The sequence below is a fragment of the Convolutriloba macropyga genome, chromosome 13, assembly GCF_964194025.1.
Source record: "Convolutriloba macropyga chromosome 13, txConMacr16.3, whole genome shotgun sequence".
In the NCBI taxonomy this organism is placed as follows: Eukaryota; Metazoa; Xenacoelomorpha; order Acoela; family Convolutidae; genus Convolutriloba; species Convolutriloba macropyga.
The window spans coordinates 29,187,729-29,207,347 of NC_134480.1; the positions used below are offsets into that span (position 1 = coordinate 29,187,729).

The following is a 19,619-nucleotide window of genomic DNA, read 5'->3' on the forward strand; positions in this document are numbered from 1 at the left end:
ACTGTGTCTACCAGCTGACGGTGGCACCTCACGGAACCTGGGGACAATACTTTAGTAGAGATGTTTCGGAAATAACATGTAATCTTTCAATTAGTGGAAGTGGCACCTCACGGAGTCTGTTGAACACTTAAGGAAAAGAGGATTTGAGAAATTTAGCAAGATGAGATGAGAACTAACAAATTGAGCAGATGCAAGTACATGATTTCCGTTTACACTCGTAAATTTTGCTGTGACCACTGTTGTTCAACGTTACTTTGTAATCCTTGTACAGAATTTTTTGTTAAAGCTGGTGAAGGTTTCAACGACCAGATTCGTTGAGGTGAAGATGATTTTCAGGATTGAATTATTTTGCGCTTGATTTATGCTGACTGATACCTTTTTATTTCTAGTTGACTTGGGATTTGTGACTACGAGTTCTCCGGAACTCCTCGAAGATTTCTTTTACGAGTGCATATTGCTGTTTGTTTTCGTTTCGTTTCGGTATTCTTATGAGGAATAGTTTTTTGGTTCTTTCGGTTATGAAATTTGTGAGTTCAATTAACTGATTTGCAATGTCAATTGGTGTTTTGTCTGAAGGTTGTCAACCGTTAAGCAAGTCGTTGCCGCCAATAAACATTACAAGTTTGTAGTACTGATTGATAGGGGGAACAAAGGTATATACCTCTTTGACGGTCGCGCCGGGGAGCGATACGATATTCAGGTTTCAAGATTCGAAATGTCCTCCCTGTGTGTCTGTCATCGAAATGAAATTTGTTTTTGAAGATTTATCGCACCTCACATACAATCGATAAGCATCAAGACAATGAGAGTTAAGTTTTTGCTGCTGGGAATCCTGGGTGGCCAGGAAACATTTAGGCTCGGGAATGCTGCTTGTTGGCTGCTGCTTCTGGGAATCATGATAATCCAGGAAAACGGCTGCAGAACGCTGCTGCTGGTTGGCAGCTGCTGGTGGGAAATACTGGTTGGCCAGGAAAACTAGGCTGCGGATTGTTGCTTGTCGTTGGTTGGTGCTGCTGGAGGGGAATCCTGGCTAGCCAGGTAAACGAATTTAGACCGCTGCTGCTGGCTGGTAGCTGCTTGTGGAGAGTCGTGGTTGTCCAGAAAAAAACTGGGTTGGGGATTACTGCTTGTCGTTGTTTGCTTTGCTGGGAATTCTGGTTAGCCATAAAAACTGTTTTAAAACGCTGCTGCTGGTGGAGAGTCCTAGTTGTACAGGGCAAAATTAGGATGGGGACTGCTGCTTGTTGTTGGTTGCTGCTGCTGGGAATCCTGGTTAGCCAGGAAAACTTTCAAAAGGCTGCGGCTGCTGGTTGGTAGCTGCTGAATAATCTTGGTTGGTCAGAAAATAAGGCTTAGGAATGCTGCTTGGCTTTGAAAAGCTGGGTTTCCACCGGGGCCAGAGTGGGGAAGCTCGCTGACCGAAATGGCTCGGGGTGACACCGGTGCTTGGGAGGGGATGCTGGTTCACTGAAAAGACGCTGAGGTTCGTCCGCTGCGTGGGTGGGGAATCTCGTTGACCACAATGGCTACATCAGGGGGTCTGATTTGGGAGGCTCGGTTACCAAGATGGCAGGGGGCTCTACCGGTGCCTCGGTTGGGATGCTGGATCACAGAAAAGAAGCTGGGGTTCGTCCGCTGCTGGGTGGGGAACCACGTTGACCGAAATGTCTGGGGATCCACCGAGGTCTGGGCGGGGAAGCTTGTTGACCGAAATGGCAGGGGGCTCCATCGGTGCTTGTGCGAAGACGCTGGTTCACAGAAAAGACACTGGGGTTCGTCCGCTGCCTGGGTGGGGAATCATGACCACAATAGCTGTGGATCCACCGGGATCTGGGCGGGGAAGCTTGTTGACCGAAATGGCAGGGGGCTCCACCGGTGCGGCGGTGTGGACGCTGGTTCACAGAAAAGACACTGGGGTTCGTCCGCTGCCTGGGTGGGGAATCATGACCACAATAGCTGTGGATCTACCGGGCTCTGGGCGGGGAAGCTTGTTGACCGAAATGGCAGAGGGCTCCATCGGTGCTTGTGCGAAGACGCTGGTTCACAGAAAAGACACTGGGGTTCGTCCGCTGCCTGGGTGGGGAATGATGACCACAATAGCTGTGGATCCACCGGGCTCGGTGGGGAAGCTCGTTGACCGAAATTTTAGGGGGCTCCACCGGTGCGTCGGTGTGGACGCTGGTTCACAGAAAAAACGCTGGGGCTCATCCGCTGCCTGGGTGGAGAATCTCGTAACCACAATGGCGGGGGGTCCACCGGGGTCTGGACGAGGGAATTCGTTGACCAAATGGCAGGTGGCTCCACCAGTGCCTCGGTGGGATGATGTTTCACAGAAAAGAAGTTGGGGTTCGTCCGCTGCCTGGGTGGGGAACCACGTTGACCGAAATGGCTGGGGATTCACCGGGGTCTGGGCAGGGTAGCTGGTTGACCGAAATGGTGGGGGCTCTACCGGTGCGTCGGTCTGGACGCTGGTTCTTAGAAACGCTGGGGCTCATCCGCTGCCTGGGTGGGGGAATCTCGTTAACCGAAATGGCTGGGGGTCGGGGCGGGGAAGCTCGTTGACCGAAGTGGCTGGGGCTCCACCGGTGACTGGGTGAGGATGCTGTTTGTCTATATGGGTCGTTGGGAGTCTGCCCTTCCTTCATGACTGAAATGTCATAATATACTTTTAATAATATACCTTTTAATAACTCCCAACCAAGGCGGGGTTAGGTTTTGAACTTAGCTTTGAGTGGTAGTTGCAGTCGTAGCTTTGTGCCTTCTAACGTTGGTGCGCCATATCATCAACTAAATCTATAACTACGCTCGAAGTTGTTAATCATCAATTCATTTACTCTTGGTAGCAGTGTCCTGGTCTTAAGTATTTTGCACGTTCTGTATTATGTGTTTTCAATTATCACTCTGACTGGTCAGAAGTCAAGTTCATTACAATCTGCATGTTTTTTAGTATTCCGTATGCAGTGAATTGATTGAGAAAAAGCTGCACTGTCCTAAATCTGTTCGGTTTCTTCAATTATTTTCCATAGGATTATGTAGAAGATTCAATCATAAATATGCTATTATGTTAGTGAATGGACGAATTGTGGTATTGGGTGACAATTCACATGGTCAGCTGGGCAATGGAGACTTGAGTGTGAAAGAAGCAAAGGGATACCACATAGTACAAGGAGTGTTTGTGGGCAAAAAGTGCCATAAGCTATCCTGTGGAGACTACTTCACTGTTGCTGCAACCACTGGTTAGTGGTATTTATCCAAAATTGTTTTGAGTTTGTGGTTATGTAAGTCTCCTTCGAAAGTATCTCGTTCACTTATGGATAGATTTTCTTGTGTATATTGAATGGGACAAGGAGAGTAAGTATTTTTCCGTTAAACGACAGCAGATTAGAGTTGAGTTAATTGAGTTCTGGTTTATAATGATACTACAAACGCTACTAAAGTTAAGCTATGAACAGGCAAATGGCAATTATGCTCAGCGGAGAGAATTTAGAATCGTATTTTTTAACCTGCGATTGACAAACGGAAAACCTCCTTTTATAATTACATGCATTTTTCATCTTTTACTTTAATTTATAGCGGTATAAGGACGTTAAATGTTTGTGATATTAATGTTTGCTTAAAACGTTTCAAGTTTTGTTCGATTTTTTTTCGAACAAAACTCAACAAATTTTAGTGCTTAATGAGATCGAGTGAATTATTTAAAACTTTGCTTGAATTCTTTTATGTTCTGTGAGGGCTGATTTTTGAAAGCAACATAATGTACGCTATGTTATACCTCCCATGAACGAAACTGTGCTCTAGATAACGAAGTGTATGCCTGGGGTCTAGCGTCGGAGGGTCGGTTGGGGTTCGACACCAGCGAAGTCTCGTCTCTAGCTAACTATTCAGACAAGAGCGAGCGTGCGAACGCCAAACAACAAATCGTGAGCAGACCGAAGCCAGTATTTGGCGCACTTCATTCTGTCACTGGTCTGGCATCTTCCGGGTGGTACACTATACTAATTGCAGGTACTCATTGAACTCTTATGTATCTATCAGAGCTTGTGAACAAATTAATGTTTATTTTGTAGTAATAATGTTTTGCATAGCCTTACAAAAGGCGAAGGTGGAGATCCCCCGAAGACTTATGTTTGCCGTGAGTTCTCTGGCCGAGTGATTAATTGCTCTCTAAGAGAAGCAATCATTGTAAACGTGTCTTTTTATGCAAAATTTTTGCTTGATCATTTTTTGACTTTTCGAGTGACTTTTGGGGTTTTGCGTGATCTAAAATTCTCTCTCAATCGCAATTTCAAGCAGCTGAACTTAATTGGTGGCAATTTATACAAAAAGTCAAATGATAAGTGCGCCGAAATTGGTATTTTTTTCACTTTAAATCTTTATAGTGCTATGTATGCGCTCCCGATTGCGAGGTCAACTCCCGTCAGGGGACAAAAAGATGTGAGTGAATTTTAACGAGCCTTATTATAGAATGGAGGAATGTTTTTACATAGTATTTTGAGCGGCGTCGATGACTTTTTCGACTATTGCCTGTATCTGTTTCCATCTGTATTATACATCACGCAAATATATTTCGCAGCTATTCCGGCAATCTGCCGGCTATGTTCAAACTCCAAGGCGAAGTCGAGTTGTTGAATAACTTCAACAGCGCGATGAGAACTGGGTGGTAGTAAATCAATTATCGATGCGATTATAACAGTTGCGTAACTTACACCACGCTGCAGCGCCTTAGGTTAGATTTTCCATTACTTTTCCCGCTAATCTTTATAGCAATAATGGCGAGAAAAAATCAAAACAAGTTTTTACTTAACCTTTCATCTGCCGTATAGGCACTCCTATACAACCTTATTGGCTCCCGATAACTTCGTGTTTACCCAAATAGCTTTGCTGATTCTGTTGCGTAGCTACTAAAAGAGGTTTTTTGCAGAGTTCAGGTCAGGATCTTGTTGTAAGGGGAAGATAAAATGAAACCAGAGAAGTTAATTCTAGTGAAGTCGAAACTATCATCCGAAGTATTTATTCCGTTCGATTTCACGTGAAATAATTATTCGCAAAGTTACCAGGGATTTTTTTATTTTTCTTTTCGATCGCATAAAATGTCTATTTTTTATTAAATGCTCTCAAATGGAGTTTCTAGCAATTATGTTAGTCCTGTGGTATTTATAATGCGTTATTTGCCTCGCCGATTTTTTGTCTGACCCTTGTAACTTTTCGTCCTCAAAAACGGGATAAAAAATATAGCCCAGATGGCTCTAAGTGACTGGGCAGCTCTCTTAGAGCCTTGCGCCCTACTAGTCTCTAAGTATGCGATTCACCAAAACTGTTTTGAGGAGACAATTTATGGTGTGAAGGGCGGTTCTTAAACTAAGTTTTGATCTAAGTTTGACCCGACTCAATCACCCCCCCGCCCTCCCTCCCGCGTCTCCCCTCCCCCACGCGCACCCCCCCCCCCCCCAATACTCTCCCCGTCCAGTCTCCTATTCCGTGTGTTAGACGCCCTCTCGTCCAGCCCTCCCAACCCTACCACCTCCCTCATACATGATCCCCTCTCCGCTCAACCCTAATGCTAGCATTATTAAACCCCAGCTGGCTACTACCGACGCCAACCGCCCGCCGGTCATTTGAGAGCAATTCGTCTGACGTTACGTTAGTTGGTTATGTTTTGGCTATTTATACAAGCTGTATTGGCTACCTGTAACCTATGATAGTTTGTATTAATCATAATCGATTCAAAAACCCTGTCTAATGAAAACCAAAAATTGTTCATTTTCGAAAGCAAGCAGATCCTAGTGTTGTTGTGTTTAGAGAGAGTGGAGTCTACCAAAACTATCAATGCAGATCCTGTCACTTTGATATCTTGTGCAGATGAGTGGAACGGACGAATAGAAGATAACTTCTACGATTATTCTGATTCGCAAAATACATTTGATATAAGTGAGTTTTTTCTGTTTGAATAAGTGAGTTTGATATAAGTGAGTTTTTTCTGTTTTACCATTTTTTCTCGTAAATTGGAGCAATATGTAGCGGGTTCAAACATGAAACGATATCCAACCAATTTGATGTTTTCGTTGTTATTAATAGCCGCACAGCGATAGCTGGGGCTATTATTGGCCTTCTCTTGGTTTTTTTTATTTCGTCGTCATGATTTTTGTTACGACCATATGACGTCACAGCCACTTTTTGTTCATTCGTTCATGCAATTTCAACTGAATTGCATGTGTGACGTCATTTTTCGCTCTTAGTGGAGCGAGTTTTTTTGTTCATGCGCGTGATTAAATTTTTGGTCACACTTGACTTACCTCACTCTCAAAAATGACTTCCTCAATTTGAAATTGACTTTTATTTACTTTACTTCAAAGAGATAAGGTCAAATGGGTGTGTGTAACTCTAAATGAAGGTTATTTGAGATCAGCTAATAGAGGCAGCAATAACTTATACAGATTTTTAATCAAAATAACAGATCAGCATTCAATGAAAAGACGAATTTTTTTGGTCTGTCTTTTTTACTGTTTTTTTAGACTGCCGATCTACGAATCTATTGCGGCTATTTTCTGGCAATCTGCCAGCTATGTTTTTTTCTGGCAAAAGTTTTGAAGTTTTATTAGTGATTGTGATGTTCATCATTTGTTGTCTTCATCATATTTTATCGGGATTATTTGATCGTACTTTAAACTACTTATATTGTTCTTTCAGATTTGTCATCTTGAACCTTGTTGTTATTTGTTAACGTTACCGACTACTGTAGTAGAAAGGTTTCTCTTATTAATAGCCATGTGGGCTATTAATTAGGTGACTCGCTTTACTCTATAATTTTTGTTGTTTGGGTCACATTTTTCGTTTATTAATAGCCGCCCTCATCTTCTCAGCCGGCTATTATAGCGCTCCTATTTTTTTTTTACTTCGTCGAATAAAAAAATGTTTCGCTTTACCTCATTTTGCCGCCTTTTCAACATTTTGCGTGAAATCTTTTTGACTTCTCTAGGCTAGTTTCTCTCTTCTCTCATTCTGCTAAAAGTGATTTTGAACATCAGTTGCTCAGCAAAGCAATTCAAAATGAACAGTCAGTATAAAAAATTGAAGTCAGAAATAGAAACGGGATAAACCCATAAAGCCCAATTTTAGATGCCCGCTATTTGAACGTCGGTCCTATAAGTATTAGTTACCTCTCTCTAATACTTATTGTTATTGATAGTAGCCCCTGTAGCCTCTCTCTAAGAAACAGAAGTATGTTCAACTACGAAATGCCATCAAAATAAATCGGACTTAAAAAAATGTTTTTGTACGAAAATCTTTTTTTTTTCAATATCTTCTGTTATTTCAATCCCAGTCATGCTTATTGGAATCAACGGCGGCTATTTTCCGGCAATCTGCCGGGTATGTTTTATTTCTTGTCTATAGGTATTTGTTACCACCTTTTTACAATTAGTTATGATCTACGTTCATCTTATTTACTGCTGAGCAGCCGAACTAGTTGACAAATTTCGCTATAGCAAAGTAGTTCTAATTTTTGAAAATGTTTAGTGGCCAATTTACAGTATTTTTGCGCAAGGCATATTTTCACTTCCAAATTTCAATAATTTAAGTCCTCCTCTCGCAAACTCGAAAATTATTGTTTGAAGCTGATTAACTGGCAATGAGTTTCATTTACTCTGTTTTACTTTAGTTTATTTACTGCAAGAGAAGAGACATAAAAAATAGAAATTGGATCCATCAGTAATTTTTGTACAAGTGGAGCGGTCTATTGTCTCAATAAAACTAATAGTTTTGTTGCTCATTAAAATAAATCAAATGAATACGATCTATTTGTTATTGAAGTCCAAATGCTTCTTGTGTAAGATCTTGCGAGATCTTTACAAAAATTGTTATCATTCGTGGAAGTTTACCGGGAAAGTGTTGAGTGTTGAATGGTGTCCAAAATTGAATTTCCCGGAGAATTTGCTTAATTTTGTTGATCATAAAGCAGCTACTGTTATATTATCAATAGCCGCACAGCGATAGATGGGGCTATTATTGGCGTTCTCTTGGTTTTTTACAATTCAAAGAATTTGAATTGTATTGGGTCACTGTCTTTTTTCACACATTTTCTGTTCACACATTTTCATGATTTTGAAGTCAAATTGGAGTAGTGATTTTGGTCACGCCGAAACAAGAAGTGGAGCGAAAAAGCGAGTGGTTTTGCGGAGTGAAACTTTTTCGCTCTAAATTTCAAGTAGAGTGAGAAAACGTGGTTTGAACAAAATTTTGCTTTCTCGCTAGTGGTTTTTTGTTCACATGCGGCAATTTAACTTTGATTTTTACTGTTTTTTCGATTTTTTGGATCGGATTTTTTTCTAAATAGTTTTCCCAATCCATTCACAGCTCATTCTGGACCTCGATTTTTGTTAGAATCAAAATTACATATCTCACTAGTGGTTTTTTGTTCTCCCTAGCAGCATTTTGACATTGATTTTCTGTTTTTTTTTTGTTTTTTTCATCTGATTTTTTTTTGAAATGGTTTTCCCAATTCACCCATTGTCCGTTCTAGGTCTAGTTGTTTGTTGAGTCAATGAAAATTCTTTGAATTGTACGTCAGGACTTGTCCTGCTATGTTTTTTTTAAGATCTGTTCACACATTTTCATGATTTTTGAAGTCAAATTGGAGTGGTGATTTTGGTCACGCCGAAACAGGAAATGGAGCGAAAAAGCGAATGGTTTTGCGGCGTGAATTTTTTTCGCTCTGATTTTAAAGTAGAGTGAGAAAACGGTGTTTGAACAAAAATTCGCTTTCTCGCTAATGGTTCTCATGCGGCAATTTCACTTTGAATTTTACTGTTTTTGTCCATTTTTTGATTGGATTTATTTCTAAACTGTTTTCCCAATCCATTCATAGTTCATTCTAGGTCTAGTTTTCTGATTGAACCAAATTTTGATTTTTCGCTAGTGGTTTTTTGTTCACATGCGGCATTTTGACATTGATTTTGTGTTTTTTTTTAAATTTTATTTCTTTAGAAATGGCTTTCCCAATTCACTGTTTGTCCGTTGTATGTCTAGTTGTTTGTTTAGTCAATGAAAATTCTTTGAATTGTACATCAGGACTAGTCCTGTTATGTTTTTTTTATTTCGTCGAAATCGCGAATTCTGTTGCGATCATATGACGTCACAACCACTTCAAGACTGCTTTTTGTCCATTTTTTGTGCAATTTCAACTTAGGTGCGTGCGTGACGTCATTTTTCACTCTAAGTTGAGCGAGTTTTTTTCTTTATTTGCGTGATTAAATTTTTGGTCACACTTGACTTACCTCACTCACAAAAATGACTTCCTCACTTTGAAATTGACTTTTATTTACCTTAATTCAAAGAGCTAAAGTAAAATAGGTGTGTATCACTCTAAACGAAGGTTATTAGAGAGCAGCTAATAGAGGCAGCAGAACTTATACAGATCTTTAATCAAAATATAATATCAGCCTTCAAAGAAAAGACGATTTTTTTGGTCTGTCTTTTTTACTGTTTTTTTGAGACTATTGATCTACAAGGCTTTTGCGACTATTTTCTGGCAATCGGTCAGCTTTGTTTAAAATTTGACCAAAGAGTTAGTCTTTTATATTCTTTGAAATTACATAATTCAATTTTAAAAGTTGGCTACTACCGAAAGCAATTGGTCGTTTGGGAGAAATTCGTCCGAGTTCAGTGGGTTATATTGTTCTTAATTGCCGCAAAGCGCTAGCTGTAGCTTTTTTTAGCGGTCTCTTGTTTTTTGTTAAGATTTCTTTAATTCGAGGACATACGATCAACGACGCGTATGTTACTCTTATTCAAGGTTAATTGAGTGCAGCATTATGTTATACAGATTTTTAATCAATATATAATAATTAAAAAGTAATTGATAAACAGAAGAAAAAATTTTTAGTCTTTTTTAACATAATTGCTCTCAATGAAGTTTATGGCAACTATGAAAGTCCTGTGGTCTAATGTGATTTTTCGCTTGACCGATTGTTCCTCTGCCGCATTTGACTTATCGTCCTCAAAAACCAGATAAACGGGTATCGCCTGGAGGGTGTTATTTTCTCTTAGAGCGTTATGGCTTGCAAGACTGCAAAAATGCGATTCACCATAAATTCACGGTTTGATGGGCTGTCATTTGATTTTAACCCCTCTCAAACTTCAGCGCCCCTTCTCCACCCCCCCCCCCCCCCACAAACACACATCACCCATACTCATTTGACCCTCCACCCGTAACACAGCAGACTCAATCCCACCGCACCCCCTCGTGCGCTCAAACACAAGACTTTGAGAGAATTAAGGAAGAGTTGTGTATGATCTGTGAAAAAATTTATTGTATAAGTTTATCGTTGTTGTCTATGAACACTATAAAAAATGTTTCATGAAGACTTAGCTAGCTCATTGACAATGAGATGAGTGCTTGCAAGAGCAATGTAGCATCTCCCTTATTTGATGAGGTTTTGCTTTGGAGTTATCACCCCTTAAAAACCCCCTAGCTAGTACGGTTTTTCAATATTTTGCTAAGTTTTTCCAAGTGCGGGATAGAATGTAGAAACTTTTCTGGTAAGTTAATTTCTAAAATAGTGGGGTTGCTTGATACAAGCAACTGAACGGAGGTGGGGTAGCGGTAGTAACTGAAATTATACAGTTTTACTGCGTGTAATGTATTTCCATTTTCTATTTTTTTATCAACCAATCAAAAGCTAAAGCCTGATACTACGGCTCTCTAAGAAGGCGGAAGTCATGGAGTAAACCGGGGACCTGATTCAAAACAAATATTATAGTGTTCTGCGCTACGAGTCCTCTATAGGTTAAATTTTTTGGGTAGCAACATGCTGGGAGAAATTCAGTATAAAAGCGCAATTCTTAAATTTTTTTCTGTTTTTCAAGTCTTCAGTTTTTTGTTTTCATCTGTTTTCTTAGAATTCATTTGGGAATTTCGAACTTGTTTTCTGTCTCATTGGCTCCAAAGGGGTTCTCTGGTTAGTATAATGGTTTCGCTTTGATGGAAAGAAAAATGAATTAATTGAATTATCTTATTTGGTGGGTTGGTAAAAGAAACAGAGGGAGTGATTGTGGGAAAATGGTTTTGTAGTATTGGCGCCATGCTGTTCTATTTTTTATAAAATGATTGTTGCATTGCATCATAAATTAGCTTTGATGGAGCGCTGAAAAGGCTTTGTTTATAAAAGGCGATTACTAAATTTAAAGATTACTTCATTGCAGCAATTATATCAAAATAATAAGCAACACAAAGATGAATTTGGGATTACAGGAGCAGGCGAAGGAGTTCAAGGTATTTTTGGGCTGGAGAAAACGAGAGCGCTGGGTAGGGCGGAAGGTCCAGCAGTCGATGGTTTTGACGTCAAGTCTTGGGCGGGCTTGCGCCGGAAGATTACTCAACTGTTTGGCGAAGGTTCGGTTTTCGCGAATGGCTAGCCGAAGAACCCATTGGCAGTTGTGAACCTGGAACTGCTGACTTTCAATAGCGAGAACCTTGAGAAATTGGAAAGCAGCCAAAATGCAAGCGAGCTTTACAGTGTCCTAGCTGGACGCCAACATCAAGTGGACCTGAACGTTTGCACGAGCTGTCTTCGTATTCTGGTCTCTCGATGTCATGCGGTTGGAAGTTCTCTATTGGTTATAACTCCGAAGCGGAATTGATCAAAGGGTTTTGTTTGAATACAAAGTATGCAATCGTTCAATTGAACGAGTGGTGGCGCGGTCAGATATCGAAATCGGTGGATATGCGAGCGTTTCCAAGACACCGTTCGGTGAGAAAGCTTCCTGATTTGCAGAAGTGGTAATCACTCTCGGCTTCTGGAAAAGATCCGGTCTACAACCGAGTTCTTCATGAGGACGAATAGAAGGGCGTTCGAAAGTGTTGGGTTCCGAGATGAAGATAATTGGCTTTTATACCATCTCGAGATAGCTTGTTATGCCAGCCATTTTTGTGTTGTCACGTTGTTCTGGTAGATACTACGGGCCGTTCTCTCGTTACTGTTTGGCGGCGTTGCGAGAATAACACTCGCATTTTGTACCATCGGTGCGAGAAAAGGCGCTGTCTCATGTCTGTTGTCGGAAGGAGCGGTCTCCGCTTTTGTTTCGTGGGCAGAGGAACGCCACCCCACTGATGTTGCTGGACACGTGTTGTCGCTTGCTTCGACAGGGGCGCTGAACTTGTCGAAACGGCCAAGAACAACTCGCAATTGATTGGGCGGTAAACATGTGGCCTAGAGTGACAGATTTCAAGGTGACATTTCTTCCGCCCAAAGATCCATCTGAGGCTTAATCGTAAGGTGATTCAATATCACCAAGATCATGATTCAATAATTTTGGAATAAGGAATAAGGTGACATATAGCAAATCAAATCCAGATGTTTTGATCATTAGGAACCATTTAGTGAATGTGCTGAGTCAAGTAGCAAATTATAGTTGTCTAAATCGGGTTGAATAGATTTTCTGGGGATGGAAAGGACATATTGATTTGTGGGAGAAGCGGTTGGTTGTCATTAAAAGTGATGTTGGTAGAGCTTGAATGTGAATTAATGATGTGTTTTGATGCTTCCCAGAATAGGGAGTCACTATATACTTCGATGAGGATGATCTTGCATAACTGGGTTAGCTGCTGACCCAGATGTAAGCAAATAGTTGCTCCATCAGCGGAGGTATTGTATAGAAAAGTTTCAGCTTCCTTGTGGTTCCACTTAATTTCAATGGGAGAGGAAGATGTCAATTAACTCCATTGCTGGGTTTGTGGTTAAGTAATAATATGGGACTGGGAGTTTGGGGTTTAATAAAGTTTGTCTTGTTCAAAAAACCCTACCATTGTATCGTACTGGGGGTTAGTCAGAAAACTGAGCACATAGTTGTTCTCGGGGAAGGTGCGGTCAAAGCAACGCGTGTTGGGTTCCTGGCTCTAGAAATTTAACGTTTATTGATTTGACTCGGTCTTCATGAACTAGAAATCGTCAAAGGTGGCCAGTTTAAAGCCGCCTTTGGTTGGGGGATAATAGTGCACCTAAATAAACATAGTAGAAGGGGAAGATAGTAGGCATAGAGCCTCCGTCGAGGCCGATCGTGTTTTGATCTGTCATTTTGGTTTACGTATAGGCTGGCGGGGAAGACTGAGTAGAGAACAAGGGTTTTAAACGGTGGTTAAATGAGGAATAAATTTAAATGAGAAAAAAATAAAGATAAAGATTGGTATTATGTTCGATAATAAAAGAAATTTTAATTTATGTTATGGCAACAATCGTTTATGCAAAGAGTGTAACAAAAAGGAGTAAAATCAATTCAATATGAAGGTTTGAGTTTTGTTTTAATTTGCGTGTCACAGAGCTGCTGATCTTAGAGTGAAAAGCACAAATTTTTGGTATTGGGAAAATAATTTTTGTGTACAGGAATTGACATTAATTGGTGCTGGAAATAATGAATATAAATGTATATATTTTAGCCCGTCAGTGCCGGTTTTCCATTGCCAATGAAAGAGCGTTAATTTTTATTCACTTTGTTTAACAAATCGAAAATAATATAAAGTAAGTTTTAATTTGGAAAGGTGCAAAATTGCTGTTTTAAACTAATGCTCTTCGCTCATTTTAAGTTTTTATTCATTTTTTTTTGTTTAACTGGTACGGAATTGAATGAGCTACAATAGTTGGCCTTTTCGTGTTGCTGGTGTACTTGCAGGAAAATAAATTTTAGAATGGATTGTTGACTACAAGAAATTTTCTGTTCTTGTTTACAGAAATGAAGATGATTTGTTTTAAGTAATGCTCCTTGGTTAAAAAGTTTTTGTTTTGTGGTGTAACACGTGTCAAAACCTCAATCAGGTTTGTGGTGACAATAATTTGGTATAGATACAGTGTTAGCATTCCTCACCGAGTTGTTTTCTTTTTCAATTTCACCAGCATTAAACTCGGTTTTTCCGTTTTCGATAAATCGTTTTACTGAGGTACAATCGGGATGACTTGGTTTAAAGTAGGACATTTGTGGAGTAGATTTATCAAAAAAGGTTAACCAAATTTTAATGGTGTTGCAGGGTAATATATATTCTTGGAATGCACTCCGAGGTTAATGTCGAAATCAACATTGAAATTCATGAAAAGGGGATATCTAGTTTGGTTAGGAGGATGATAGGGGTCGGTCTGGTTAGAGGCTTCGGATGAGGTGTCCATCTTATGCACTTCGAACTGCTTCCCTGTATTCGGGATCAAAAAGGTTGTCATTGATTAAGCTGGTTTAATCCTAATGAAGGGCCTGCATATGTTTTTAGTAAGTCTGGGATGTAATTATAGTACTCCATGCAGGCTTAAAGTGGCATTTGTGTGTCAGCAAACCGGTTAGGGGAATAGTGCAGATAACAATTGTGCCATCAGGTAGGGTAACAAATCTTTTGAAAAAACAATTGTGTGTCTTACATACAGGCAAACTGCCATAGTAAATTGCATGAACGATGGTACAATTTGATTGGCAGGATCAGCGTAATTACGCACCTTTGTCCAAATGTCAGTTTCTGCGGTCATTGTTAAGTTGTTTTCCCAAATCGGAAAATATCATTGGACTAATTTTTTTTTTGTTTTAAAGGTAGGAGTTTGAATCAGCACAGATTCGCTGCTGTCTGGGGACGAAGGGGCGAAAGCTGTTTTCAGAAACGCTTTGGATATCAGTTTTGTAAACAGGGCTACGGAGAGAAAAATCTTCGATATCACATTCGTTTTGCGTATATTTGTCAACAGCTGGATTGATCTCTGGCGAAGAGGGTGGGAAGTTTTTAATGTTTTGCTGAAAGAACCTCACTGATGTGAAGTCATCCTTAGCAGTAATGGTTTGCTTCCAACTTATCCATGCTGGTGAGATTTCAGTCAAAGTGATTGGGATCAATGTGGTAGATAGAATATTATTTTGTAAGGTCGGGTGAAATAATTTTTTGTGCATAAAAGCTTCTTTCTCCTATAGAAAGTTATAGTGTTGTTAGATATCGTGCATGCTCCGGGTAATGGCTCCAAATTTTGCAACGATTGAACCGTCTGACTTTTATTTGAACTTTTGCTGTGTTTATAGCAAGCTGGTTTAATTTGTTGTTGTTGTTGTTTAGTTTGTCCAAATGGCTAGTGAGAGAGATGTCAATGTTGTCGAACTTTGGAGTTGGCTCACCGATGCCTATTTGTTCTGCCGTAATAAGTTGCTCTTCTGGTTGCAATTGTAATTGCTGCTGTTGTCCGGGACGAAGGATTTATACTTTTGTTGTCTTAAGGCTAATTTTTTGTAGCATTCCGTCGTTTTTGTTTTCCTTTTCCCTTCATTTTCATTGTATTAATTTTGAAATGTGAACTCCGGGAAATGCAGCATTCGGTTGTGGGGGTCAAGGATAGTTTTGTGTTTCAAGAAAAATGGAAGAAAATAGTGTGGAAGATAAATTTTCAAAAATTAAAAATTCGTGCAGTGTTATATGTCCACTTTTTGAATTTTAGTTGAACAGATAAGATTATCGGTGATTGGTGTAAGAATAGTGTAGAAACACTAATATTTGGTGGAGCTTATTTCCATGTTTTCTAAACTTTTTTTTGTTAAATTGTTTTTGTGACATCGCATTGCTGAACGCTCATGTACCGGCAATGGCTTTGATAAAAATGCATTCGAATTGTTAAGGTACAAGAAAAACGTTCTCTCTAAAAGTTGATATGAAGTTATTTAGGTTTTGTAGAAAAGCATGCAGGTTTTTCAGTTTTTAGGCTGTTGGTGGAAAGGCATGTTTCCGTCTCGGTATGCTGGTTTTTGCTGAGGACAATCTCGGGCAGTGTGCTGATTGCTGGCACTTGTCGGACATTATGTTTGGAATTGCATGTGGGATGTTTCTGTTATTGTTAAACAGTCTTTGATCTTTCCTATTATACAAGCTCCTGTTTCTTGAAGTTTTCTCGTTTTGTCCCCTATGCGCTTCTCGTCCTCGACTTTTTTGGTATGGGTACTGCTCTTGTTTACTGTTTTGTCGTTTTTCAATGGTAAGTTTGGGCTTGTTTTGCGTACTAAAAGTTCTTTCTCTACCGTAGTTGTTGATGTTTGGTTAGCTTGAGAATACCAAAAAAATTTGATTTTGTGATTGTGATACTTACGGTGTATTTGGTTGATTTCAACTATTCTTTTGTTTATTGCGCTCAGCTCGTTGAGTGCAATTTTGTCTTTTTCTTTCTGAAGAACTTTGTTCGAACGATATGGCTTGTATATATTGCTCCCCGATTCTTTGTTGTCTTTCGACTGTGCGATCTATGCCTGCATCTTCGTCGTCGTCGTCGTCTACTATTGAAAGATTCGCGAGCCCTTGTAAGTTCGATGAGAAAATTGTCTGGCTGTTTTTATAGGGTCAAAGTTTCATGACTGTAGGTCAAGCTCTTAATGTCTTCTTTGATCTGCCCCTACATAGTGATCACGTAGCTCTTGTTGTTAGTTGCCCAGGTCGTTTCGCGTAACTTCTGGCAGCCGGAGATAAAAGTGCATTCCAATCAAGTTGTATGTGAATGTATCGTGCTCTTTGGTGATGGGCTTCAGGTATTCTTGATATGGCAATGCTGGCTCGAAGCAGGCCTTCGAATTGGTCCTCATTTTCATTTGCTAATCTGGAGAAACGTAGCAGGTGGACATGGAAGGCTTGGCTCTGCCATTGTTTTTGGTTTGATTTCGTGTTTGTTTGTGTGTGAGAAAAAGTTAAATCAATAAATGTAGTGAGAAATTGTTCTGTGTAGGCTGTTTTGGTTGGATACTTAAAGGAACTTACTGTTCTTTGGTTAATGTTTTGGGGCAAGGTGTTGTAGAAGCCAGTTGGATTCCATGTAAAGATTGCTAAGTTGTAGAGTTGTTGTATTCCGGAATAAATAAATTTTACTTGGTCTGAGTTGTCGCCGAATGTGACGTTATTTTGAATGCTGGCGGGTGCTGGCCATCTAGTTTCAATTCATGCAATGCGGCTAATTATAATTAGTAGCATTTTAATGTGAGTGTCAGAATCTTAATTCAATCAAAGGGAGGATTTTTTCGTGTAAAAGTATGTTAAGAGTTTATCTATGCATAAAAACTTTCCGAATATCTGTTGCATCTCCCTCCCTTATTTATGGAGGTTTGGCTGTGGAGTTGTTATATTTGTAGTACGGTTTTTGTTCAGTATTTTGCTAAGTTTTCCTAAGTGCGGGGTACAAGGTAAAAACGTTTTGATTTATGCTAAGTTAATTTCTATGTTAATAAGGGTGCTTGATACGAGCGACTGAACGGAGGTGCGGTAATGGTAAAAACTGAAATTATACAATTTTACTGCGTGTTATATTTGTCTCTTTTCCATTTTTATCAACCAATCAAAAGCTAAAGCGTGATAAGCACTTCATCGATACTTAAACTGTTTTTTTGTACAATTTTGAAAACTCAACTGTGTTTATCACGTCATCAGAAAGATAAATCTAAGAATTTTTTATTGGGATTTGATAAACAGGAACGTCTGTTGTTTTGAATTTAGTGTTTCGAGAACCTTGATGCGATCTTGTTGTATAAATGTCAACTTAAATTCACCTCATTCTTGTGACCAAAATAATATGAATAGTCTGTGCAGGTTGAATATTTACCTATTGCGGCTTACTTCCTGACAAAAGTCGAAGTTATGCATCCGTTTTTGTTCTTAATTGTTGATTACTTTTTTTTTTAAATCTGATACTTTTTTCTGCCCGATTGACTCATTTCGGAGGGGATTTTTTTCACGCATAATTTTAGCTTGATCTGAATTGCTCTCTAATTAGTCTACAATTTTGACAGTTGAACTCAATTTTGTGTGTTGCATAGTATACATATTTCGGAGGTCAAATCAACAGAGGCCCTACAAAATCACAGGCAGACTAGAAAATAGAGGACCTATTGTTTTAGAACAATTGCCGTGGCGTCAGTTTTGGTAACCATTAAGTTTGTTAAAGGTGCATTCGGCTTTAAACCAGGAGATGACTCAAGAGAAAGGGGCCAACCTCAGTCGTCATTGGGAGAAAGCAGTTTTGCCCCCGATTGGCTTCTTAAAGTTAGTACTCGTAAATTAATACCAAATTGATGACTGTTGACAAAATAGTTGCATATATTATTGTTTATAAATAAACCGAAATGGCTCGCAACTCGCACGGATCATTCGCAGCATAAACAACTGTGTTATTCTTTCTTGTAAATTTGCTGTTGCATGATTTTCTGTGAATAATACAATTCCTTTTCCTATTTAGCATTAAATGAGAAAACGAAAACGAAATTGTTGTCACACTCTTTTTAGACTTAGCAAAGGCTTTCAACTCAATATCTATAGATGTTTTCATGAACAAAATAAAAAGGTATGGAATTGGAGAAAATGCAAGAATCTTATTAAACTCTTTCCTTTGTGATAGAAAACAGTGTGTAAAAAATGGGATAGCAAAATCAGATTGGGTTGTCATAAATCACGGTGTTCCTCAGGGAACTGTCTTAGGGCCTCTAATTTTTATACTTTATGTCAACGATTTCAGTGAAGCTGTATCAACGAATTGTGATGTATTACAGTTTGCCGATGATACAGCAATTCTATGTCATGCAAAGAATGAAGCAAATTTGCAGCTAATAGCTGAAGATACGTTAAACAAGACAGATCAATATATGAAACAAAACAGGTTAACTTTGAATGAGAAAAAAACGGAGTTAATGGTGTTCAGGAATGAAAAATTGCCGATCATTGAAACTGTTGATTTCAAGGGACACCGATTGGAAGCATCTGAAAAATGTAGATATTTAGCTGTAATAATTGATAGGGAACTGACATACCAAAATCAACTAAATAAGGTTATCAGTAAAATGGCTTCAGCAATCAGATCATTATATTTGGCTCGTTATCAGGTACTGCTAAAAACAAGAGTAAATCTTTTTAAATCACTAGTTTTGTCTCATTTAGATTTTAGCGCAATTTTTTTTCAAAATTTACCATCTTACTCTATTGACAGAATTAGCAAACAGATAAACTGGGGAATAAAAGTTTGCTTTATGAAAACCAAATACGATACTGCCAGAGATCTACTTCTGGAGACTAAAATTCTTCCAGCAGAGCTCCAAATAACACGGGTGTCTTTAAATAGGTTTTTCAATATTCTCCAACAAACAAGAAATCGCTCTAATAAACATTTCAGATTTTTAGAAAACATGCCTATTATTGTAAACAAACGAACCCATAACCTTTTCTTAGAACAAAAATGTAAGTCAAAATGGAGTAATGGTTCAATTGTTCGTAACTTTATTCGAAAATGGAACACACTTCCAATTACAATTAGAAAAGAAACGTCGAAGACCAAATTTAAACAAAAAGTTACAGCGGAAATGCTTAAAGGACACGAAAGAGTTCCAATAGACAGAAGGGTTGCGGGATTTAAACATATTTTTTATTAAATTATTTTACGAAAACCGAACCTTAGTTTGTTATAATTTAGAAAAAAATAATGTTTGATTAATAAATTTCTAACATATAACATTAACCAAGTGGTTAGTTTAATTTACATGTTTGCAGATTTAAAAAAAGAGTTTTGTTAATAGCCGCCCTCATCTTCCCACCCGGCTATTATAGCTCTCCTATTTTTTAAACTTTTTGCTTCGTCGAATAAAAGATTGTT

General features: G+C 39.0%; 1 protein-coding gene across 2 annotated transcripts in view; it reads left to right on the top strand.

The window, feature by feature from the left end:
• LOC142352256 (serine/threonine-protein kinase Nek9-like) overlaps positions 1 to 19,619 on the top strand; it is a 148,658-nt gene that overhangs the window by 102,880 nt on the left and 26,159 nt on the right. For both annotated transcript variants that reach the window (XM_075404734.1, XM_075404733.1), the window contains 4 exons: positions 3,069 to 3,236; positions 3,799 to 4,005; positions 5,800 to 5,928; positions 17,925 to 18,022. In XM_075404734.1, coding sequence (XP_075260849.1) covers positions 3,069 to 3,236; positions 3,799 to 4,005; positions 5,800 to 5,928; positions 17,925 to 18,022 — 602 coding nt within the window. The remainder of the gene's footprint in view (positions 1 to 3,068; positions 3,237 to 3,798; positions 4,006 to 5,799; positions 5,929 to 17,924; positions 18,023 to 19,619) is intronic.